General features: G+C 67.9%; 4 protein-coding genes across 4 annotated transcripts; 2 read left to right on the top strand and 2 right to left on the bottom strand.

Moving 5' to 3' along the window:
• Positions 1 to 318: 318 nt before the first annotated feature.
• Positions 319 to 4,402, bottom strand: REEP4 (receptor accessory protein 4). Its single transcript, XM_075174701.1, has 8 exons — positions 3,848 to 4,402; positions 2,680 to 2,752; positions 2,531 to 2,607; positions 2,174 to 2,294; positions 1,911 to 2,024; positions 1,533 to 1,665; positions 1,269 to 1,438; positions 319 to 1,196 (listed from the first exon to the last, which is right to left on the bottom strand). Exons 1-8 carry the CDS (start codon positions 3,877 to 3,879, stop codon positions 1,131 to 1,133), a joined length of 786 nt encoding a protein of 261 aa, XP_075030802.1. The 5' UTR covers positions 3,880 to 4,402; the 3' UTR covers positions 319 to 1,130.
• A 602-nt stretch (positions 4,403 to 5,004) lies between these two features.
• Positions 5,005 to 10,248, bottom strand: LGI3 (leucine rich repeat LGI family member 3). Its single transcript, XM_075175042.1, has 9 exons — positions 9,567 to 10,248; positions 8,691 to 8,762; positions 8,526 to 8,597; positions 8,330 to 8,401; positions 8,153 to 8,224; positions 7,845 to 8,014; positions 7,609 to 7,773; positions 6,028 to 7,504; positions 5,005 to 5,918 (listed from the first exon to the last, which is right to left on the bottom strand). The coding sequence occupies exons 1-8, from the start codon at positions 9,776 to 9,778 to the stop codon at positions 6,687 to 6,689; spliced, it is 1,653 nt and encodes a 550-aa protein (XP_075031143.1). The 5' UTR covers positions 9,779 to 10,248; the 3' UTR covers positions 5,005 to 5,918; positions 6,028 to 6,686.
• On the top strand, positions 10,066 to 11,992 carry SFTPC (surfactant protein C). Its single transcript, XM_075175045.1, has 5 exons — positions 10,066 to 10,763; positions 10,873 to 11,019; positions 11,155 to 11,295; positions 11,386 to 11,496; positions 11,618 to 11,992. The coding sequence occupies exons 1-5, from the start codon at positions 10,719 to 10,721 to the stop codon at positions 11,723 to 11,725; spliced, it is 552 nt and encodes a 183-aa protein (XP_075031146.1). The 5' UTR covers positions 10,066 to 10,718; the 3' UTR covers positions 11,726 to 11,992.
• A 1,856-nt stretch (positions 11,993 to 13,848) lies between these two features.
• LOC142093656 (surfactant protein C-like) lies at positions 13,849 to 15,666 on the top strand. Its single transcript, XM_075175044.1, has 6 exons — positions 13,849 to 13,948; positions 14,227 to 14,541; positions 14,614 to 14,724; positions 14,805 to 14,915; positions 15,079 to 15,183; positions 15,289 to 15,666. Exons 1-5 carry the CDS (start codon positions 13,907 to 13,909, stop codon positions 15,172 to 15,174), a joined length of 675 nt encoding a protein of 224 aa, XP_075031145.1. The 5' UTR covers positions 13,849 to 13,906; the 3' UTR covers positions 15,175 to 15,183; positions 15,289 to 15,666.
• Positions 15,667 to 22,574: the final 6,908 nt, after the last annotated feature.

The following is a 22,574-nucleotide window of genomic DNA, read 5'->3' as shown; positions in this document are numbered from 1 at the left end:
AGCGAGGGGATTGATGCCAGAGAGCAGGGCACCAGGGGACAGGAGGGCTCGCAGGGGCAGGAGAGGCCACGCAAGCAACGTTGTCCCCTTGTGCGACCCCGCCTGTCCCACAGAGGCTTTGTGCCCTATGTCCTCCACCTGGGCAGGGGACAAGTCCCCGGGGGAAGGAGCAAAGGGAGCTGAGACCCCCGGGTGAGATCGGGGACCCTGGCAGCTGCCCGTGGCCGGGGCTGTCAGGACAAGCCAGGGCTGGCGGCCAGGACGGGGACGTCCGTCTGCAGCCCTGGCTACGTGCCGGGGGCCCGGGTGTCCCAGCGGGGCCACGGCTGCTGCTGCCACGCCGTGGGGGACATGGCTACTGCAAGGAGGGGCCGAGATGCATCCCTGCACCCCAACACTCACCTGCACCCCCAGTCCTGCTCTGCCCCATGGGGACTGGGCATTGCACCCCCCCACAGCCCCATGCACCCTGGAGGGTCCCACACAGCCCCAGCCCCCGGGGAAGGGGACAGCATTTAAGCAAAGGGGACAACTCCTGTTTCTGAAAGTCTGAAATAACATTTATTTTTCCATGTACAAAACCCCCTGTCTGGGAGGGGAGAACATTAAAAGCCGCGTGGTGCTGGGCAGGGCACGGTCAGGCACCGGCGCCCCGGTTTCAAGTACGGGGGTGTCAGCCTGCAGCTGTGGGGGGGCCCCAGCCAGGGGCTGTGTCTTTGGCTTCCGAGGACAGATGGGACAAGGCACGTCCCCTCGCTGGCTCCCAGGGGAGAGGGGATGTGGGGAGCAAGGCATCATGGCACTATGGGGGGCCCCAGCAGAGCCCATAGTGTTCATGGGGTGGGAGGAGAGGGGGAGTCGGGACCCCGCGGGAGAGGCGCCGGCGCCGACCCACAGCAGCAGGGTCTGGGAGGGGGCACGGCCGGGAGCAGCGTGGGGGTCGAGCTGCCCTCCCCTCCGCGAGGCACTTGGAGGTGCACGGTGCAGCCGGGCAGGCGGAGAGGTCAGAGAACGTATTTACAGTGTCATGCAAGGGGGGAGCCCCCTCCCCAGGGACGGGGATGCTCCCTCCTGGTGCTGCAGCAGCAAACTCGTGTTAAGACTCCTGGCAGAGGGTTTCCCCGGGGCCGTTAGCTGTCCTGCTCCGGCGGAGCCGCTTTCTTCCTGATCCGACTGCGCAAGAGCCGGGAAGAGCCCTGGGCAGGGGGAGGGATGGGTCAGGTCCCCCTCGCCCCAGCCCCACGCCACCGCGTTCCCCCCCACGGTACCTCTTTGCCCGGCGTCTTCCTCTTTGCCGTGCGCAGGCTCTGGCTGCGGGAGAGGGGCCTGGGGTCCCGGCTGCGGGGCGAAGGCTCGGGCGAGACCTGCGAGTCCGACCAGAGCTCCTCGTCCTCCGTCTCGCTCTCGTACTGCCGGCTGGCCGAGGGCGTGCTGTAGGCTGGGGACAGGGGGGCACACGACAGCTCCTGGCACGGCCCCCCCATGGGCCTCGCTTCAGCCCCCCACCACTGTGATATCCCCCCCCAGCTCACCCAGCAGCTGCCTGCGGCTCTCCTGCTCCTCCAGGTACAGGGGGTCCCGGTAGTGCACGGGGGCCTCGTCGGGGATGGAGCGCAGGTCCTGCATGCTGAAGCTGCGGAGCCGCCCGGCCAGCACGCCCTGGCTCTGCGGGGGGGACACAGAAGGGATGGAAGTGACCCCCACAGGGCAAACCCCAAAGCACCGGGGCACCCGAACGTGGGGCCAGGCATCGCCCGGGGCGATGCAATCCCACTGGGCAGGGCTCGGCACCCCTCTGCTGGCACCCGCAACCACCGAGGCCACCCATGCCGGGGTGGCAGTTTCATCCCGGGATCCCGGGGGCCGAAGCATCCTCAGGGAAGCGGAGCAGCCCGCCCCGCTCCCGGTACCTTGGCGGCAGCCTGGACCGCGGCCGTGGCTGCCATGTTGAGGCCCCTCTTGCCGAAGCGCACCATCGTCTCGTAGCCGCGCTCCCTGGCCTGGATGATGTACGTGTCGATCTCCTGCCGAGACAACCGCGGCGGTGCTGAGCGCGCACAGCACCGTGTCCCAGGGCATCGCCAGTCCAGCGCCGGGAGCCCAGGGTCCTGCCGAGCCCCTGGCCAGTCCCCCAGGATGTGTGGGACCCCCTCCAGAGTCAGGCAGCCCTTACCTTCTCCTTGCGGGACAGCGTGGGGTGCACGAATTTGCGGTAGAGCAGGCTGGCCCCCCGGGTGTAGGGGGAGAGCAGCCAGATGACGAAGGCCATCTTAATCTCGTAGTAGAAGGGAAACCTGCCGGAGAGGGGGAGAAGATGGGGGGCAAGCAGATGCTGGGGGGGGGTCCAAGGGCATGTCCTGCTCCCTTGCAGGAGGGACGGTGCCCCCCCATGCAGGGTCTGCCTAGAGCCAGGAGCCGGGCAGGCAGCAGGGCAGCCCGTGCCCCTCTCCTTGCAGGCAGAGGGGGGGAGGCAGCCCCCTTCCTTCCCCCGGGGCACGGGGACCCCGAGAGACCCGCGCACCAGCCTCACCAGGAGATGAGGAGGTCGGTGAAGGTCTCCGTGGCCATGAAGAGGGCAAAGACGATCCAGTACATCATCCAGCGGACCTGCGGGGAGCGGGCGAGCCTGTTAGCCCGGGGCTGGAGCCTGGGAAGGAGCTGCCCAGGCACCCTACTCACGTATTCCCGGATGTTTTTGGTCTTCACAGCCTTGTAGGAAGCGTAGGCAGGGTACAGCATCCCGAAAACCAGCCTGTAACGAAGGGGGGGGGTGAGGCACGCGGGCCACCCCGCATAGAGCAGCAGCAGCAGGGAATAGCAGAGCTGCCTGCCCCAGCGCCGCAGCTTGGCCTTCAGCCCCTCCAGCACCATGCCAGCCCCGGAGCCGCCGGGAGAAGGGACGGCACCGGCTCGGAGAGCTGGCTGTGGGCACGGTGTCGCTCCCACGAACGCGCCCACCTCCGCGGGGACCGGCCCGACCCGTCGAGGCGGTGGCGGGAGGGACGGCGCAGGCTCGGCGCGGCGGAGCGGAGGCGAGAGCTCGCCGAGCCCGGCCGGGAGAGGCTCAGCTCCCTCTGAAGGAAGGATCAGCCCTTGCAGAGGGATGCTCGGTGCCAACCTCCCCGCCGGCCCCGCAGCAAGCGGGAGACCCCCAAAACACGCACCTCCTGGCCCGGTGACTCAGCCGCTGCCGGCCCGGGCAGGGAAATCACCGGCTTGCCGCGTGGCATCGCGGCCAGGCTCACCCCGACCCCCCTCCTGCGTGACCCTGACCTGGGGATGGGGCCGTGGGTGCTCCCCACCCCGCCCCGTGCCTCCCTGCTGCCCACCCCGCAGCTGCAGAGCCTCCCTCTCCCCACGAGGGACTCCTCGGGCACGCTTGGCCACCAGCCACCCAGCCCAGCTGGCCACGGCACGGGAGCCAGGGGGCCTGGGCATTGCGTGGCAAGGACCCCCGGCCAAGCCCACCCTCCCCCGGGATCAGGACACTTACCCATCTCCGGGGGGGGGGGCCGGTTACCCCCAAACAAGCGCAGCCCGGGGCGGGGGGGGGCCGGTTACCCCCAAACAAGCGCAGCCCGGGGCGGGGGGGGGCCCGGTTACCCCCAAACAAGCGCAGCCCGGGGCGGGGGGGGGGGGGCGGTTACCCCTAAACAAGCGCAGCGCGGGTCGCCCACCACCAGACCCCCCCCTCCCAATTCCTGCCTGGGGTAGCTCCGCTGCAGGACCGGCACAGGGACCCCCGGGGGGGGCTGCCCGTTAAACAGAGACCCCCGGGGGGGCCTCAGCCCCGCCCCGCAGCACCCCCCCGGGTACACCGGGACCACCCCCCCCGGTCCCCACTCACACGATCACCCGGCTGAGCATCCAGGACACCATGGTGCGGGCGGGCCGCAGTCCCGGGCCGTGCCGGGCAGCCCCGGGCGGGCGGGTCCGCGCTGTCCGCCCCCGCCCCGGGTCCCCCCCCGGGACCCCCCGGACCCCCCGCGGCGGCGGACCGGAAGCGAATGTAACAACTTGAAAGTTGCAGCCGCCGGTCCGCGCATGCGCCACAGCGGCCCCCACCGCCCACCCCGCTGCTCTTAAAAGGGCCGCGACGGCCCTTAAAAGGGCCGCTCCCTACCAGAGTAGAGGTGGTCCCCGGAGATTTGTACCCGTGCCCACCAAAATAGTTGATTTTGTTGTTTGTTTTTTTTTTTTTTTAAATCAGCAAGCAGGCATAGAAGGGAGGGAAAGACCCTTTACGTGATGGTGGGGACTTCTTTTTGGTATTGGAGGGGGTGTTTTTGTGGTGCTCGGGTGGGGTATGTGCGCAGCGTGGGGCGCGCAGAGCACCCCATCGCAATACCGGGGGTGCGAGAGGGCAGGGAGGGCAGGGCTGCGGGAGCTGGGGGTTTGGGCGGAGGTGTGAGCGCTGCCAAGGGAGTCAGATGTGCAGGCACACACCCTGACGTGTTGATTCAGCAGGGTTTAGCCTCAGCTGCTGCAAAATCCCCTCCCCGGCACGCCCCACCTGGGTTTACATGTGCGCTTAACCTTAAGCACCCGCTCGGGCATGTTGCTGAACCAGGGCCAGGGCTCTGCGACAGGCATGGATCCCAGCAAGATGGTCGGGAGAAAATAGAAGCTGCTATCTCTTCCCGGAACCAGAGCGGGGCTCAGAGTCCTCCCTGCTGGACCTGGCATCGCCTCCCTGGGCCGCCTTCCCCATGGCCGTGTATCCCCAGCAGTGGTCCAGGGCACCCCGGCTCCTCCATCCCAGTCACGGCTGCTGTCGGGGTGCAGCACCCCTCTGCAACTGTTCCCTGTGCTTCCCACCTGGCTTTAAAATCTTCCTTTTCCTGGTAGGGAAACCGAGGCAGAGAAGTGTGACAACGCCCTGCTGCGACACCCAGGGCTGGGCCGGATCCGGCTGCGGGGGCTGCACCCGGGAAGGGACCAGGTTCAGGCCCTGCAGCCACCGAGGTCAAACCCGGAGTCCCAAAAGCCCCGGGGGTGCCTGTTACCTTTGAGAGGATCTTTATTTGTGAGCTTAATTGGTGGTTTTTCACATGCATATTTATATACCTGGGGGACAAGGAAATGCTCCCCTGGAAAACCAGCCGGGCAGCTGCACGGGTGCTGGTGCAGCTCGGGGTGCAGCAGGCTCCAGCTGGGACTCCCCTCCCTGGGGAAACACCCCCTGCTTCCCCCCCCCACTGCCATGGGCCGAGGCATCTGCAGCAAAAAAGACCAGGCAAGCCATGTGTGGAGGACCCTAAAACAAGGGGTTCCCCCCTCCTGGGCGCGGTGGGGCTTGTGCAAGGAAAGGGGTGCTGTGGGACGCCGGCTGGAGTGGGACCCCCGGGCAGGGGGATGCCAGCCGCGGCTGTGGGCAGACGCAGTCGGGGCCGGGGAGTCACAGTGTGTTTATTGTGGGAGCGTTTCGGTGGGTGCGTACACCTCGGGTACGGCTGGCACGCTGGGTCCTGCCCGGCCGCGGGGGGACACGGGCAGAGGGAGCTGCTGGACATGCTTGGAGGGGGACGGGAGCAGGCCAGCCCCGCTTCTGCGGGTGGTGGCACTGTCTCGGCAGCATCCCACCGGCCTGGAGCATCCCGCTGGCCTCGAGCATCCCATCCACCCGGGGCATCCCATCCACCTCGGAGCATCCCATCCACCCGGGGCATCCCATCCACCTTGGAGCATCCCATCCGCCTAGGGCATCCCATCCACCCGGGGCATCCCATCCACCTCGGGGCATCCCATCCACCTCGGAGCATCCCATCCGCCTAGGGCATCCCATCCACCCGGGGCATCCCATCCACCTCGGAGCATCCCATCCACCCGGAGCATCCCATCCACCCAGGGCATCCCATCCACCCAGGGCATCCCATCCACCTCGGAGCATCCCATCCACCTCGGAGCATCCCATCCGCCTAGGGCATCCCATCCACCCGGGGCATCCCATCCACCCAGGGCATCCCATCCACCCGGGGCATCCCATCCACCTCGGAGCATCCCATCCGCCTAGGGCATCCCATCCACCCGGGGCATCCCATCCACCCAGGGCATCCCATCCACCTGGGGCATCCCATCCACCTCAGAGTATCCCATCCGCCTGGGGCATCCCATCCACTTTGGACCATCCCATCGGCCTGGGAGCACCCCAGCATCCTGGGAGCATCCCATCCAGCCCCGGCAGTCTGGCCCTGCCTGTGCACATCCCTGCCTGCCGCCCCACTCCCGTACACCCAGACCTCCCTGCCGCAAACCTCCAGCCCGTTGCCCAAGTGGGCAGAGCCACCCGTGCCCCCCCATCCCTGCCAGCCCAGCCAGCGCTGCAGAGCAGGCACCCAAGGGCATCGGTCTGCAGGGCGAGGGGTGTCCCAGCCGCCTGCCCAGGTCCCACGGGCTGCAGAACGGGGTGGCTGTGGGTGCTGCACATGGGGAAACTGGGGGTACCGGGGGGAAACTGAGGCCCGTGGCTTCCCCTGGCAGCGGGGCCGTGGGGCTGGGTGCTGCCCTGGGGACAATTCGAGGGGTGGGAGAACTTGGGGGTCCTGGCACCGGGCTGTGACCATCGGCTGCAGGCAGGAGGAAGGGGCTGGCGGGTGCATGCATGTCCTCGGGCAGGAGCAGGCAGCTCTCGGGGGAGGCGAGAGCCTTGTTGGGGCCGCACCGGCAGCCCGGGCTCTGCCTCCCCGCTAGAGACTGAGGTCCACCACCACGTGCCGGTAGACCAGCGTGTTGGCCTTGAAACTGGGAGCCAGGAGGAGCTGCACATCGGCAGCCGGCACGTAGCGGAAAGCCCGCGGCGCCTGGACCGATAGCTCCTGAAATTTGACGAATTTCTGCTTCTCCTCTTCCCACAGGTAGACGTGGGTGAAGGAGAAGTCACTGCCCAGGGCCAGGTACTGCCGCTGCTGCACCGAGAAGGGCTGCATCACCATGGAGCCGCGGGACGGCAGCGTCTGGAGCTCAACGAAGCGCTGCCCTTCCCATCGCACCACCTTGGAGTCACCGATGTAGCGGCTGAGGCAGAGGAACTGGTCCCGCTTCACCTTGAAGTGCTTCACCATCTGCACGTCCAGCATCTCCCCCACCTCCCCCTGGGGCGCGAATTGCTTCTGCGCCCGGCTCCACTGGTAGATGACGGGAGCTTGGGAGCTGCTGGAGATGATCAGCCGGGGTTTGCCGTCGTTCTCCACGTATTCCACGTCGGTGTCGCGGTGCCAAGCGTGGAGGGCTTGGTGGGAGTAGAAGCCGTTCTGGTTGAGGCGGTAGAGGCTGGTGGAACCGGCCTTGGAGCTGTCGGCGATGACGAAGTACCAGTCGCCTTCGATCTGGAAGGCCTCGATGTCGTTGGGCTTGCGGGTCTTCTGGCTGTCGATGTCTTGGATCTTGATGAACTTGTCCACGGCGGTGTCCCAGCGATAGATGTAGGAACCGCCGAAGAGCTGGGCCACCACCACGTACAGCTGGTTCTGCGCCACGATGGGCTTGCAGTGCACCGCCGAGTGAGCTGCCAGGCAGGACCACGTCACGCCGGGGCTGTGCCCTTCCCGCGTCACCCACCCGGGGGGGGGGGTCCCAACGTGGGAGGAGACCCCTGCCCTGCTGCCTTACCGGGGATGCGGTCGAAGTCGCGCAGCTTGCGCTCCACGTAGTCCCACTTGAGGATGGCGCAGCTGCTGGCACCCGGCTGTGCCAGGGCGACGTACAGGTCGCTGGCGTAGGTGAAGGGCTCAGCCGACACCGACTGGAAGGGCAGGACCTGGTGCACCACGAAATCTGGGGGGGAGAGGCGGCAGTGAGGGTCTGGGCACCCGGGAGTGAGGTGACGGGTGGCCGCGGTCCCTTACCCGTGGTGATGCACTGGAAGTCACCGAGTGCCAGGTCCCGGATCCGCTGGCCCTCGAACTGCCCGGGGCTGCTGCAGAAGATGGCGGGGACCGTGGTGTTGGTGCTCTCCAGCCACTCCACCAGCCACTTGATCTTGCAGTCGCAGGCCAGCGTGTTGCCCCGGAGGTCCCTGCCGAGGATGGCACCGAGTCACCCCCAGCACCCAGCCCAGAGCGAGCAGAGCACCCTGCCCAAACCCCGAGCACCGGGATGTCACCCTCTCCCCAGCCCGGCTTCCTGGGGGTCCCCGGTGCCGTGGCAGCCTTACAGGTCACTCAGGATGTCCAGTGGCTTGAAGAGGTCCCGGGGCAGCGTCTGCAGGTTGTTGTTGGCCAAGGACCTGGGGGACGAGAGGGGTCGCGGAGGTGACACAGCCCTGGCCGCAGTGAAGGGGCAAGAGCCATCCCCCGCGTCCCCGGGGAACGCAGGACCCCCCGGTACTCACAGGTGGGTCAGGGACTTGAGCCCGCGGAAGGTGGCCTTTGAGAGCGCCTGGATGTCATTGTTCTCGATGAACCTGGGGCGGGAGGAGATGGTGGCACGGCTGCCCGGAGGGGACCGGTCCCTGCCGACACCCCCGCCCTCCCCATGCCCTCCCCGGGCCGTCCCGGTCCCCGTGTCCCCATCCCCATCCCACGCACAGGTACTGGAGATGCGAGAGGCCGGCGAAGGCGTTGTCCCCGATCAGCGTGAACTTGTTGGAGTTCAGCAGGCTGCAAAGAGAGGGGGGAGGCGTCAGCACCGGGGTTGGGCAGGACGGGCACGGGGGGCACCGGGATGCCCGGCCACCAGCGGGGGAAACGTACAGGAACTGCAGCGAGGGGATGTGGGCGAAGGCTGCCTCTCGGATCTCCGTGAAGGCTGCGTTCACCATCGTCCTGCCGGCGAGACGAAGCTTCAGGGCTATGCAGGAGAGGGGACAGCAACGGGGGGGGCTCCGCCACCCCCCTGCCCCTCAGCACATCGCTGCTGTCACCTGCTGCGTGCCAGGGCAGCCCCCCGCAGCCCCCCGCTCAGCAGGGAGGGGTGCTGGGCAGGGGGCAGCCCATGGGAGAGCGGCCCCAGCAGCAATCCTGCCTGCTGGGGGTGGCACGGAGGGGACAAGGCACCCGGCCCCGCAGCATTCCCTGGGGGCTGGCACCCACCTCACACATGGCCCCCCCCGGCCGGAGTGCACACGCGTGTACACACACATCCCTGCACACGCGTGCACGCACACAGCTGCATGCACACACACACACACACGCATCCACCACGCACACTCGCACGCCCGTGGAAGGCTCCGCTGTCCCCAGGGACCGTCCATCAGGACCCGCCAGCCGTGTCCCCTTGGGGCTTTGGTCCCCAAGGTCACGGCAGCCGGGGAGCACGGCGGGGACGGGCTGCAGCCCTGCTCCACCCGTCACTGATGGATGGCTGCGTGTGCATGGAGACCTGCCACCGCCGCAGGACATGGGGACCGGTCCCGGGGTGTCCCCAGCCCGCTCCTTCCCCCAGGAGACCCCCACACTGCCCGTACCCCACACCGCCACGTCTTCACCCCCAATGCAGCACAAAGCAAGAGGCTGTCCCTGCCACCCCAGGGCAACCAGCAGCCCCCGCCAGCCCTGCACACCGCGGATGTCACCTGCTCCCCGTCCCCGTCCCCGTCCCCATCCCCATCCCACTGCCTGGGTACTCACAGTGAGATGACCTCGGGGGGTAGGTTCCTGGGCACGGCCTTGGAGTCCACGCAGAAAGCTGTGTCCCGGGTGCAGGAGCAGCTCGGGGGGCAAGGGGGTGGCCGGGGGGGCCGCCGACACCCCGCCGGCAGCCAGAGCCAGGCCAAGGCGAGGAGGAGGAGGACAGCAGAGAGCTGGCCCCTCGGCATCCTCCTCCCGTGCTGCAGCTCCATCACCCTGGCCTAGCCCAGCTCTCTCACCCGGAGCTGGTCCCTCTCCTCCTGCTCTGCCCGGGAGCTGCGGCAAAGCCTTTTCCTCTCCTCCTTCCCCGGAGATTTCAGCGTGGAGGGGAAGCGACGGTGGCGGCGGAGGCTGCCGGTGCCCGACCCGCTGCTCTGCAGCACACCATGCTCCTGTGCTGCGGGAGGGAGGGAGGGAGGGAGGGAGGGATGCGGCTGAGTGACAGCACGAGCATCCCTGCGGACGCGTGTCCTCACCAGCGTGCGGGTGTGCAAACACGGGGGGGATGCACGCCGAGGGGGTGGCCAGTGGGAGCCGGCTGCTCTCGGGGTGCACCAGGATGGGGGACAGGAGGGTACCCGCAAGGGTTTGCAGGGGTGATGCCGCCGCAGTTCTCCCACCCCGTGGCTTCGCCCAGGTGCCCTTGCTGCAGCGCTGCCGGTGCCAGCTCCCTGCCTGGCCTGGCAGCAAGCGCTGCCGGGTGGCGGGAGGCACCGGGCACCCGTCCGCCCCGTCCCAGGCACGGCGCTCCCAGCCAACAATGAGCCCAGCCAGCTCCTTCCCCACGCTGGGGGGGCTGCAGCTGCCCATGCACGGGGCTGCAGGGACCAGGGGTGCAGCACCCCCGGGGGTGCGTGCTAAGGGTGCTGGGTCCTCGGCCAGCGCTCGGGTGCTGGGGTGTGGAGGGCGGGCACGCTCTGCCTGCCCGCTGTTTGCCTTTGCACCCCCCCGCTGCCGGCCAAATGCCAGGAAAAGGCCCTCGGAGGCTTCACGCCCCCTCCTCGGCTCCTCTCCGGGCTCAGCAAACAGAGCACAAGTGGCACCTTGGCAGCCGGGGCAGCTCCAGCCTCCTCCCACCCACCCGGGGCCCCTATAAATGCCCCCAGCTCCGGCTGGCAAAGGGACAGGAGCTGCGCGGCGAGGGAAGGCGAGATGGACGGCAGCTCCAAAGAGGCGCTGATGGAGGAGGCACCTCCGGTAAGGAGCACCCATCACCCAGCCCGGGGAGCCGGCGTGGGGCTGAGCACCGGCTGCCTTCCCCGGCTCCACGCCGGCAGCTCAGCCGGGTGCTCCCCTGTGTCCCCAGAGGTACACGGCCTCCCCCCGCCTGCCCTGCATCCCCCACCAGCTCAAGAGCCTCCTGATCATGGTGGTGGCGGCGGTCATCCTCATGGTGGTCATCGTCGCCTTCCTTCTCCTGGGGCTGCACATCACCGAGACGCACGCCGAAACGGTGAGGCAGTGCCGGGGAGGGAGCCACGGTGCCACCGGCTCCGGTGACGGGTTTGGGAACGGCACCGGCCGCTGGCGCTTTGCAGGGATGGGGTTTAGACCCTGCAAAGCTCCCTGACCCCCCTCTGCCTGGCAGGTCTTACGAATGACCATCCATGGCCTGGATGGCGAAGGGACCCCCCAGCACCTCTCCATGAGCAAGAAGGAAAGGACCGGGACCTTCGCCGTGCGGGACGGGCTCAATGCCTCCGCCATGGTGGTGTACGACTACAGCAAGGTCTGCGGGCAGCCGCGGGGACGGGGCACGGTGGGGTGGGTGGTGGCGGCGGGGATGGGGCTGAGCTGACCCGGGTCTGTCTGCAAACAGCTGCTGGTCGGCTACAGGTCCTGGCGTCACCGCGCCTGCTACGTCACCCACATGGACAAGGACAACATCCCAGGGCTGGACACCGTCACCGAGACTTTCCAGCGCCGGCAGGTGAGCAGGGGGTCAGCCCAGCCCAGCCCAGCCCCTGTGTCCTGGGCAGCCACGGTGAAGCGGCAAGCGGAGGCTGCCGGTGGCCACGGATAGCAGCCCCCCCCTGTTCTCTCTCCTGCAGGCTGAGATGAAGGAGACCGGGGACAACGCCGAGCCCCTGGCCGACCGCTCCATCCTGGGCACCACCGTTAACATCCTCTGCAGCACCGTCCCCGTCTACTGGGCATAGCTGGGGTGGGCTCCCGGGGGGACGGGACAGCGAGATGGGGATGTCACTGTCCCCACGCTCCCCGCGTTGCCCTCCCGGCGGGATGCCCGGGCATCTCTCCTCCTCCACGGCTCCACCCCACATGCGGCCCAGGGGCAGCCGCCCCACCGTCGGGGTGCTCTGTCCACAGCCGCTCGGCACCGCGGCTTTCCCATGGCACTTGCAATAAAAAAGTGGGATTTGCTTTGGGATTTGCTTCTGTCTGCAAAGTAAAGCCTGTGCCCCTGCCTCCGAGTGCTGCTCTCGTCCTTCCCTCCGCACCCGCCAAATGGCCCTTCCCGGGGTGCCAGGCGGGACGGTGCCCCAGGGATGTCTCCCTGCGGGGTCAAGCGTGGGTAGATGCATCCTTTATGTCGGTGTGCTCAGTCCAGCCCCGGGCGAGGAGCATGGAGGGCTCAGACACCCGCTCCCCAGGGCAGCGGCACCCCCCCCTACATCGCACACCACGCTCCCAGGCTGCACGGCCACTGTCCCCACCTGCGCCCTCCCGCTTTGCACGGAGGGAGGACGAGATGGGAGGGGCAGCCTCTGCGCCTCCAGCCCATGGGCACGGGCAGCACACCCAGCCAGCCCCAGCACCCCTGCGGGGTCTGGGCCACCCCTCCAGGACAGGTCCCCATCCTTGTCCCCTCCATGTGCAGATGGGGACGGAGGGACTGTGCCACATCCCCGGCGAGAGCCAAGCCCTGGGCTGAGCAGGGCATCCACAGACACCACGATCCGCTTGCTCCAGCTCCCCTCCATCCCCCATCCACTCCCCATCCCCGGCAGCTCCAGCTCCTCTGCCCCAAAGCAGCTGGGAGCATCCTTGGGGGGCACCTCCAAGCGCTGCACCGGAGAATGGGGGATCAACGGGGCTGGGAGGGAGAAAAGAGACCCCGGGAGGACCCGAGCCAGCCCCCCAGGAGCACAGCGGTGCTGGGCAGTGTGATTTAACCTCTCAGCAGGCACTAACTCAGGGTCGTCTCCGCAGCCATGGGCAGCGAGGAGGGTCGCAGCACCCGGGGGCTGATGCTTTGCCGGGAACGGGAGGGAAACTGCACATTGCCAAGTGTCGACACAGAGCTGGCAGCACTGCTCCCCGAAATCCCAGGTCTGGCCCTGACCCTGTGTCACCCCGGCAAAGAGCAGGGCCTAGAAGGGTGCGCGATATGGGCTCCCACAGCCTCTCCTGCCCGTGGTGTTGGAGAGCAAACAGCCAGGAGCCACTCGAGGGTCTCCCGTGCTCCTTGACACCCTGGGCCAGGAGGCAACGTGCAATACGGGGTGCACACCCTCACCCCCACACCCAGCTGCAAGCATCTGGGTTCCCAAGGGGTCGAGGAGGGGGCCCAGGGGTGGCCGGAGAGGTCCCAGCCTGAACCCAACCACAGGAGAGACTCATGTCCAGGCAAGACCAAGGCACAGTGGTGTCACCCTGCCCTGTTGATTGCACTGCCCAGGGTGACACTCCAGAGCTGGGACCCCCCTCACCCTGAGCAAATCCACACCGTGGGCAGCCCCCAAAGCCCCAGCACCGGTGACACGAGCCCCCGCGGTGCCCGAGCATCCTCAGGACCAAGGCTGCGGAGCACCCAGCCTGGCCGTGGTCCGGGGACGTGTTCCCACCCCGTGGTGACCCTGCTCCCACCCCAGCCTTGCAGTTTGTGGGAAAGCTTTGATGTCCCGTTTACACTTTGCCCACTTCGAGCAGCTCCAGGTGCCCGAGCTGGCGAAGGGACACGGGCACCGAGCCAGGTCTCGCCTTGGCTGCGGCCATTGCCGGATGCTCCACCCTGGAGGGCAGCTCTAACCCCCGCAGAAGGGTTTGCTTTGGCTCCGACACCTCGCTCCTGGGCAGCAGAGAGGTCCCCGTGCCTGGGGACAAGTGTCCTCAGAGCCTCTTGACCAGCAGGTTCCCAGGGGAATCCAGCCCCGGGGAAGGAGGTCAGCAAACACGCGTGAAGTGGATTGCACGCCAGAGCCCGATTCCACGCCAGGGCCATGAGCCCCTTCACAGGGGCCGCCCTGTTCTCCCCCCCCAGCGCACCGGTATAAAGCCTTCTGTCCCGGCTGCTGTGGGGCAGCCCGGGCTGGGAGGAGGAGGAGGAGGAGCAGGAGCAGGAGGAGGAGGAGGAGGAGGAGGAGGAGGAGGAGGCAGCCATGGAGAGCAGCATGAAGCAGGTGGTGGTTGAAGAGCCGCTGGTGAGTCCCTGTGACCCGCAGTGGGGTGGCACGGTCATGCTGGGGGTGTCCCTGTGCCCAGCAGAGATGCTCGGCACAGGGCTTTGCCCGGTTTATCCCAGCGAGGCACAGTTGCACATGTGATGGAGCAAGAGCCCGTCGATGCCGCATCCCCAGACCTCAGGGGCAGGGGGATGGGAGCTGCTCTCCAGGGCAAGCCCATCCCTAGCCCACCCGCATCCCCCAGCTCCCATCTCCTTCCCGCTCACCCCGACTCTCTGCCTTTCCCATGCCCGCAGGATCCGGAGAAGGGCTGCTGCGGCTCCGGCTACTGCTGCAAGCCAGGCTGCTGCTGCTGGCCCTGCACCGTTTGCTGTTCCAAATGCGCCCGGTGCTGCATGCCCTGGTGCTGCAAATGCCCCAGCTGCGCTGGTTGCATCAAGCGGTCCCTGTGCTTCGTGCCTCGCCTGCTCTGCTACCTGCCCCGCAAGCTCCTCAGCTGCCACCACCTCAAGTGCCTCCTCATCGTGGTGGTGGTGGTGGTCCTGCTGGTGGTCATCATCGCCGGCGCCCTGCTGATGTGGCTGCGTGCGGACCAGCGGCACGCCGACGCCGTAAGTAGGGACCCCCCGCCGCCCCCGGGGAGGGGCTGCCGCAGGCGGTGAGCTCCCCCCACACCCCCCCAGGTCCTGTGGATGGGGCTGCAGAGAGGACCGGGCTGGGAAGAGGATGTGGCCACTTTCTACCTGGACAGCGGGGATGGAAACCCGGCCACGGTCATCTATGATTACAAGAACGTAAGTGGGGAGCCCTGCGCGGCCGGGGGGACGGGGAGGGGGCGATGGCACCGAGCTGATGCGGGTCTGTCTGCAAACAGCTGCTGGTGAGCTACAGATCCCAGCTCCACCGCGCCTGCTACGTCACCCGCGTGGACAAGGACAACATCCCGGGGCTGGATGCCATTGCCAAGACCTTCCAGCACCGGCAGGTGAGCGCTGGCCACCCTGCTCGGCACCGGCTGGGGCAGGACGGGGCGTGGGTGGCATGTGGCAACGCCCCGGGCACGATGCCTCGTGCAACCCTCCCGATGAAGAATTGGGGTGCAACACTGCACCGCTGCTGCCTTGTTTTTCCTTCTCTCCCCTCGCCAGGCTGAGAAGAGGCTCGCCATGCCCCTGGCCGATCGCTCCCTCCTGGGCACCACGGCGAGCATCCTCTGCAGCATCATCCCCGTCTACTGGGCTTAGCCTTGCTGGGTGAGTGCAAAGGGTCCCGCTCCCCACAGCGGGGGGCTGGCAGGGAGGGCTGGGGGACCCCCACCCACCCAGCAGGACCCTCACGGTGCCAGGTTTGCCTTGCAGCATCCCCGACGGACACGGCGTTGCCGCAGCCCCTCTGGCCCTCCGGGAGCATCACCAACACCTCCGCAGCTGCCCCCGCCAGCAGCCCCTCACCCACCCCAGTTTTGGGAGGTGCTGGGGCCCATGCGATGCCGTGGGGCTGAGCGGGGGGTTTGTGGGGACGGGGGGTTGGCGTTGGAGGGGCGCGGGGGGCTCCGTTTCGCCGTGCGGCGCCGCATCCCTGCTGCAACCGCGGTGCTGGGGGGGGCTGGAGGCGGTGGGTGGGTGTCTGCTTGGGCGAGCGCCGCGCTGCGCCGGGGGACAGCTGGTTTGTCACTTAAGTCTTCTCAGCTTCGCCAAACCCAAGTGCAAAAATGAGCTTAAAAAAACATGACATTTAAAGAAACAAAATTCTCCGTTCCAGTTCTTCCCTCCCTGCTCGCCTGGCTCCCGGCAGTTCCCGCCTTCCTTTGCCTTAAAAATGCATTTAGGGGCTCTGAGCAGTGTTTAGGTGAATTGCTGCTGCAGCCACGGCCTGGGGGCTCACGGGAGGCACCCCCCGAGCACCACTCTGCACCGGGGCATGGGACCCACTGAGCTGCCCCCTCCTCCTGCCAGCCCTGCCAGAGCCAAGGCTGTCCTGAAAAATGTATCTGTCCTCTCCTGCCCTGCAGAACTGCGTAAAGGATAAGGGGAAGAATCAGGTCTTGGAGCTATTCCGGGCGACAACTCGTGTCGAAGGCAGCCACGGCCACCAGCTACAGCCCGAGGATTGGGCATTATTAGGACCGGGATGCTGGTGTTATTAGGATCGGGCGTTATTAGGACCGGGATGCTGGTGTTATTAGGATCGGGCGTTATTAGGACCGGGATGCTGGTGTTATTCGGATCGGGCGTTATTAGGACCGGGATGCTGGTGTTATTAGGATCGGGCGTTATTAGGACCGGGATGCTGGTGTTATTAGGATCGGGCGTTATTAGGACCGGGATGCTGGTGTTATTAGGATCGGGCGTTATTAGGATCGGGATGCTGGTGTTATTAGGATCGGGCGTTATTAGGACCGGGATGCTGGTGTTATTAGGATCGGGCGTTATTAGGACCGGGATGCTGGTGTTATTAGGATCGGGCGTTATTAGGATCGGGATGCTGGTGTTATTAGGACGGGGATGCTGGTGTTATTAGGATCGGGCGTTATTAGGACGGGGATGCTGGTGTTATTCGGATCGGGCGTTATTAGGACCGGGATGCTGGTGTTATTAGGATCGGGCGTTATTAGGATCGGGATGCTGGTGTTATTAGGATCGGGCGTTATTAGGACCGGGATGCTGGTGTTGTTAGGATCGGGCGTTATTAGGACCGGGATGCTGGTGTTATTAGGATCGGGCGTTATTAGGACCGGGATGCTGGTGTTATTCGGATCGGGCGTTATTAGGACCGGGATGCTGGTGTTATTCGGATCGGGCGTTATTAGGACCGGGATGCTGGTGTCATTAGGATCGGGCGTTATTAGGACCGGGATCCTGACCCGGGGCCGAGCACCCAGGGCAGACGGGGAAAGTGTGAAGCAGTGCAGCCGCGGCCCCCCCGGGACCGGAGCCCGCCAGCAGTGCAGCTGCCTCCCGCCGGCGCTGCGGCCGACCCGGGGTGGGGGCCACAAGCACCCCACCACCCCCGCACCTGGATCCGGCCCCCGCTCCCCGCTCCTGGCAGCCAGGGAAGCTGCTCCCCGCAGGGAGAGCGCAGCTGCCGCTGGCCGGGATGCGCGGCGCCCATCCAGGGCCTCCTGTGGCTCCGGAGCACCCACCCCCAAACCCTCGCCCTTCCCCAGCCCAGCTGCACCAGCGTGAAACATGGTGTGGTTTTTATTTGAAAGGCTGCCGGGCTGACCAGCCAGCCCTGGGCACCACCATCCTCCTGGAACAGCGGATGGCAGGGGGTGTGCAGAGTTTTGCAAGGGCTCAGCGCACCCGCCACCGGCTCAACCTCCCCACCCCGTGATGGAGCAGCTGAAGATGAGCTGTCAGAAACTTGGCAGGACCCCGAGGTCCTTGTGCAATAATTCAAGTGTCCTCGTTTCTCGAGCCTGCGCAGGCGGGGGCAGGCGAGGTTTGCAGAGGGCGAGCGCTGCGCCTCCGGGTGCTGCATCCCAGGGGACCAGGGGCACCCTGGACCCCAATGGGGGGGTGTCAGCCCCGGCAGCCGGGTGCAGGGGTGCAGGCAGAGGTGTTGGCAGGGCGGGGGGCCGGGGGGCTCGCCCTGCCCAGGGGCAGGCAGGCGGCTTCACACTGCTCCCGGCTCTCGAAGCGGTTTCGGCTGCCGCCGCAGCCCCCGTACCAGAAGAGCGAGCAGCGACCGGGCTGGTGGCCCTCGAAGAACCACTTGGGCGAGAAGGAGCGGCAGGGCCCCGCATCCCGTGCCTCCAGGCAGGCGGCTGCAAGGGCGGGTGGCACGGCACGCTTGCGGCACGGCCAGAGCGCGCGGCATGGTTGCATGCCGGGAAATGCACCCCGCGACCCAGGCGGTGCGTGAGCTGGCAGCCCTGCCCGCCTCCCTGCCTGCTCTCTGCTCACGAGTCACCCCCCCCAAAGACACCCGGCACCACCTCGCACGCTCCTCACCCTGCGTCATGTTGCTCTCGCCCACGCTGGCTCCGTCGGGACCTGCCCGGGATGGTCACAGAATCAACCAAGCAGGCAGCACTGAAACCTCAGCCGTACCCCCTGCCCGGGCTGGGGGCACCCCATGGCCCCCCGGTCCCCGGAGGGATGCCCACCCTCGCCTACCTGGGTCCATGCAGGCGCGGATGCACTCCCGCTCACTGCTGAAGCGGTTGGCGTTGCCCCCGCAGCCCCCGTACCAGAAGCGCTCGCAGGACCCCGTCTCCCACCGGTGGTACCACATCACAGAGACAGGGGCGCAGGTGCTGCCGGGGTCCTTGTCCAGGGCGCATGGTTCGGGAACGGCCGCAGCCCTCCGGCCCTTTCCGGGGCCGGGGGATGCCGTGGGCATCCTGGTGGGGGGCACGGCAGGGACCTCGGGGGTCCTGGGAAATCAGAGCAAACCCCCCAGTACATGCTGGGGGGCAGAGGACCCATCCCCAGGAAGAGGAGGTGCAACTCCCCGGCCCCCCAACTCGCGTTGCAGGGGACCGAGGGATGCGCACGCAGGGGACGGCCCTGGTGCCGCTCACTCACTGCGCAGGGTTCCCTGGGGGGGGCTCGCTGGTCCTGGTGCCGGGGGGTGGCAGCTCCCAGGGGCACCCCGGGGTGCTGGGGCGCTGGCTGCTCTCCGCTGCAGAGCAGAAGCAATAGCAGAGGCGTGATGGAGGTGCCAGCAAGGAGGTTTTGGGGGTCAAAGCCACCTCCCCCCGGAGCAGCCGGGGACGGGACCCAGCGATGCTCCAGCCCCCTGAGACCTCCCCATCCCGCTCACCCCGCAGCCTCCTGAGGAAGCCCAGCGCCGTCCTCTCCGCGTACCCCATCTCGGGCGGGTGGACCGAGCCCAGGCGCAGGGACTGGTACCGCCACGCCGGCAGCGCCTCGGGCACGGCTGCCTCCGGCCACTCCGTCCCGGCTCGCCCCAGGGAGAGCACCAAGACACCGAAATCCTCGCACCGGGTGAAGGGGGCCAGTGCCTGCCGCGCCTCCCTGTCCCACAGCACCGCGGCCCCCGTCCCCACCATGAAGAGGACGCGGAGCCGGCTGCCGGAGCTCTGCGGGAAGGCGTGCCGGAGGGTCCACGCCACCGTGCTGCTGGCGGATGCTGCGGCTGCCCTGGGCACCAGCGCGAGGTGGAGGCGCTCCCGGAGCTGCTCCCCAAAACCGGACAGCCCAAAGGGGACCTCGGCCAAACCCTGCCCTGGGGCGGAGGGGCCCGTCAGCACCAGGGCGATGCGGGAGCCGCGCTGTGCCGGATCCATCCCCGCGAGCTGCAGGTGCCCCAGGAGGCGGTGGAAGAGCTCGCCGACAGCCTCCAGCCTCTCCACCGGCATCCCCGGGGCCGCGTTGTCCACCACCAAGGCCAAGTCCACGTCCAGCGGGTCAGGGGAGGGCACGGCTGCGGCACAGCCCTGGGGGTGGCAGGGGTCTGGGGATGGGGAGAGATGGAAGCTGAGCCCCGAAGCCAGCGGGCACCCATCCCCGGTGCCGCCCCGGGGCTGCCTACCGAAGCAGAGGACGCAGGGCAGCACGGCATTCCGCAGCACCGCCGCATCCCCGGCCGGCTCCGCCGCGGAGAGCTGGACCACTCGGAAGAGGCTGTTGACCTGGGGGGGAGGCAGAGCCGGGGCGGAGGGTGAGGTTGGGGGCATCCGGGGGACGGAGCAAGCGGCTGCCAGTCCCGGGGCTCACCTGGAAAGCCCGCACCACCTCGGGCAGCGGGCTGAAGGTGAGCACCGCCGGCACGATGCCCAGGGCTTCGTACTGCAGGGCAGCTTCCCCGATGCCCTCCAGGTCCTGGCTCCGGCCGCTGGTGAGGAAGAGGACCACCTTCCTGCCCAGGGCAGCTGGCCGGACCCTCTTGAGCACGTGGTGCCCCACGAAGCGCATGGCAGCGGCCAGGCGGCCGCGCCGGGAGGAGCGGGTGGGCGAGAGGCGGCGGAGGTGCCGCAGCAGCATGGCCCCGCTCCCCGCCTCCCCGGCACGCAGCAGGTAGGTGGGGGTGGCCGCGTAGGCCAGTACGGCTACCCGGGCCCCTGCCGGGCAGCCCAACGGGGAGACCTGCAGGTCCCGCAGCAGCAGGGCCAGCAGCTCCTTCATGCGGGAGAAGAGGGCCGGCGGCACCGTGGATGAGGTTTCCAGCACCAGAACCAGCTCGGTGGGGAAGAGCGGGCAGGAGGACGAGGTGGTGACTGTGAGGGGATGGTGGCATCTCAGGGGCTGCTGGAAAAGCCCCCCCGTGACATCCCGTGCTCATGGTACCCGTGCCCACCCATCCACCGCTGCCTGCCTCCGGGCAGCCTCCGGGCACCATCCATCGGCTGTGCCCCCGCCGTCCAGCCATCCCTCTGTCCCCTCCGCCACAGTCCCCACACCGAGCTGGTCCCCGTCCCCTCCCTGCCAGCCCCACCGCTGTCCCAGGCTCTCACCGCAGCTCCGGCGGATGAAAGCCTTGAGCTCGCAAGGCTGGAGGGATGCACGAAGCAGAGTCAGTCCCAGCTCTCCCGCCCAGCTCTTCCCAGCAAACCCAGCAAGGCTTGCTGGGGCCAGGCGGCCACCGAGCTCCTCACTGTCCCCCAAGGACACCCCTCGAGGCCGGGTCCCCGTCCCCAGCATCCCGTACCGTGGAGGGGGGAATGCCTGGTGAGCCCTTTGGGCCCTGGAGCAGCAGGAGAGGAGAGAAATTAGGAGGAAAGACGAACAAGGAACACATCCCCGAGCACGGGGCTGCTTGCAAGCAGAAATGTGGCAGGAAAAAGGGAATTTGCAGGGAATCACCATCTCTCCCGGAGGTCCTGCGCTGCCGCGGCCGCCTGCTTCTCCTCTGCTCCCGGGGTGGCCCTGGAAAACCCCGGGGAGTTGAGTGGGTGGGCACGGCGGGGGGGAGCGGGGAGGGGGCTGCACCGTACTCACCCTGCGCCCGGGCAGCCCTCGCGCACCCTTGTCCCCTGGGGATCCTCTCTCGCCCCCGTCACCCTGGGGGGACACTCGGAGGAAGCCGACCCCGTCCTTCCCAGCACCCCACAGCGTGGATCGGCAGACCCCGGAGAGGTCCCCGTGCCCCCTCCCGGCCCCCCCCACACTCACCTGAGCCCCAGGGTACCCCAGCAGGCCCCGAGCGCCCTGGGGGAAGCAGCACATGTGAGCGGGGCCGGGACCCCCGGCAGCCCCACGGGCAGGGACGGGGCTCTGCCCCATGCCCATCCCACCCGCCTCCATCCCTGCTCCGAGCTGCCGGTACCTTGGCACCCTTCCTCCCTGGAGCACCTCTCTGGTCACACCCGTTCTCGCCCTGGGAGGGGAGAAAAATCCCAAAGCAGATTATTGTAGGACCTACAAAAACACCCCTTTTCCCAAACTTTCTTGGTCACGGCTTTTCCATGCCTCCCCCGGCTGCAGTGCCCCCGGGGAGGATGCCACGTCCCCAAGGGACACAGCCTTACCAGGGCACCTTTGGGCCCCCGTGGTCCCACGCTCCCCTTCCTGCCCTGGGCTCCTGCCTGCCCCTGGAAGAGAAAGCGGGGCTGCAGGCTGGGGGTGCACGGGGGGAGGCTGCGAAATGCCACGTCGCGGTATCGCTCACCTTCTCCCCTTTGGGACCAGCTGGGCCAGCTGCTCCCTGGGAGCCCTTGGCTCCGGGCAGACCCTGGGCGAAAGGCAAAGGCAGATCAAGGATGCCAAGGAGCACCCGTGGGGTGGGCACCCACCTGCACAGCCACCGGCTCAGGGTGGCCACCAGCACCCAGCGGGGACCCCAGCACAAGGAGGGGGATGGCACCTGAAGTCCTCTGCTCCCCGGGTGGCCGGTGACACCATTCGTCCCCCGTGGCCCCGGCAGCCCCTGGAAAGGGAGAGCAGAGGGGGCAGCGGGGATGCCCGCCTGGGCGTCCCAGGGCTGGCAGGGGCTTCCCTGGCCTCACCTGGGTGCCTTCGTAGCCCTTCTGTCCCCCGGGGCCGGAGCTGCCACGGTTGCCCTTCTTGCCCTGCGAGGAGACGGGACGGCTCAGGCTCCGGCGGGGAGATGTCCCCGGTCCCCAGTGCAGACGGACCCCCGCGTCCTCGGGCGCTGCCAGCCCTACCTGTGCTCCCTGCTGCCCTTTCTGGCACGAGGTCTGCGGAGGGAAGTGCCATCAGCGGCCGCGTCCCCAGCATGGCACAGGGACACCCGGCGCGGACGCTGATGTCCCCCTGCTCGTGGCACCTACCGGGTGAGCGGGGGGACCTGGGGGTCCCACTGGCCCCGGGGGACCATCCTGGCCAGGGTCTCCCTGGAAATCGCGGGTGTTGAGAGGGAAGCAGAGCTCCTGGCTGTCCTCCCCGCACACCTCACCCCCAAAAGGGTCCTGCCAACCGGCTGCTCCACCGCCGCCACCCGGCATCCCCAAGCACGGTCCTGGCCTCTGCCAGCCCTTACCTGGGGACCCCCATCTCCTCTCCACCCTGGGGTGCCAGGCTCGGGGCTTCTTCTCCCGGGTGGCCCCTAGGGAGCAGAGAGGGGGCTCAGCGAGCCCCTCAGCACCCCGTGGAGCCCCGGGGCTGCGAGCCTGTACTCACCACCTCTCCACGAGGGCCTGGGGGCCCCTTCTCCCCGCGGGCACCCCGGGAGCCTTTCTGCCCCTAGGTGAAGGCAGGAGGAAGAGATTTAGCAA

The sequence above is a fragment of the Calonectris borealis genome, chromosome 27, assembly GCF_964195595.1.
Source record: "Calonectris borealis chromosome 27, bCalBor7.hap1.2, whole genome shotgun sequence".
In the NCBI taxonomy this organism is placed as follows: Eukaryota; Metazoa; Chordata; class Aves; order Procellariiformes; family Procellariidae; genus Calonectris; species Calonectris borealis.
Note: the sequence above shows the minus strand (reverse complement) of the source record. Positions and strands in the feature narration are given on the sequence as shown.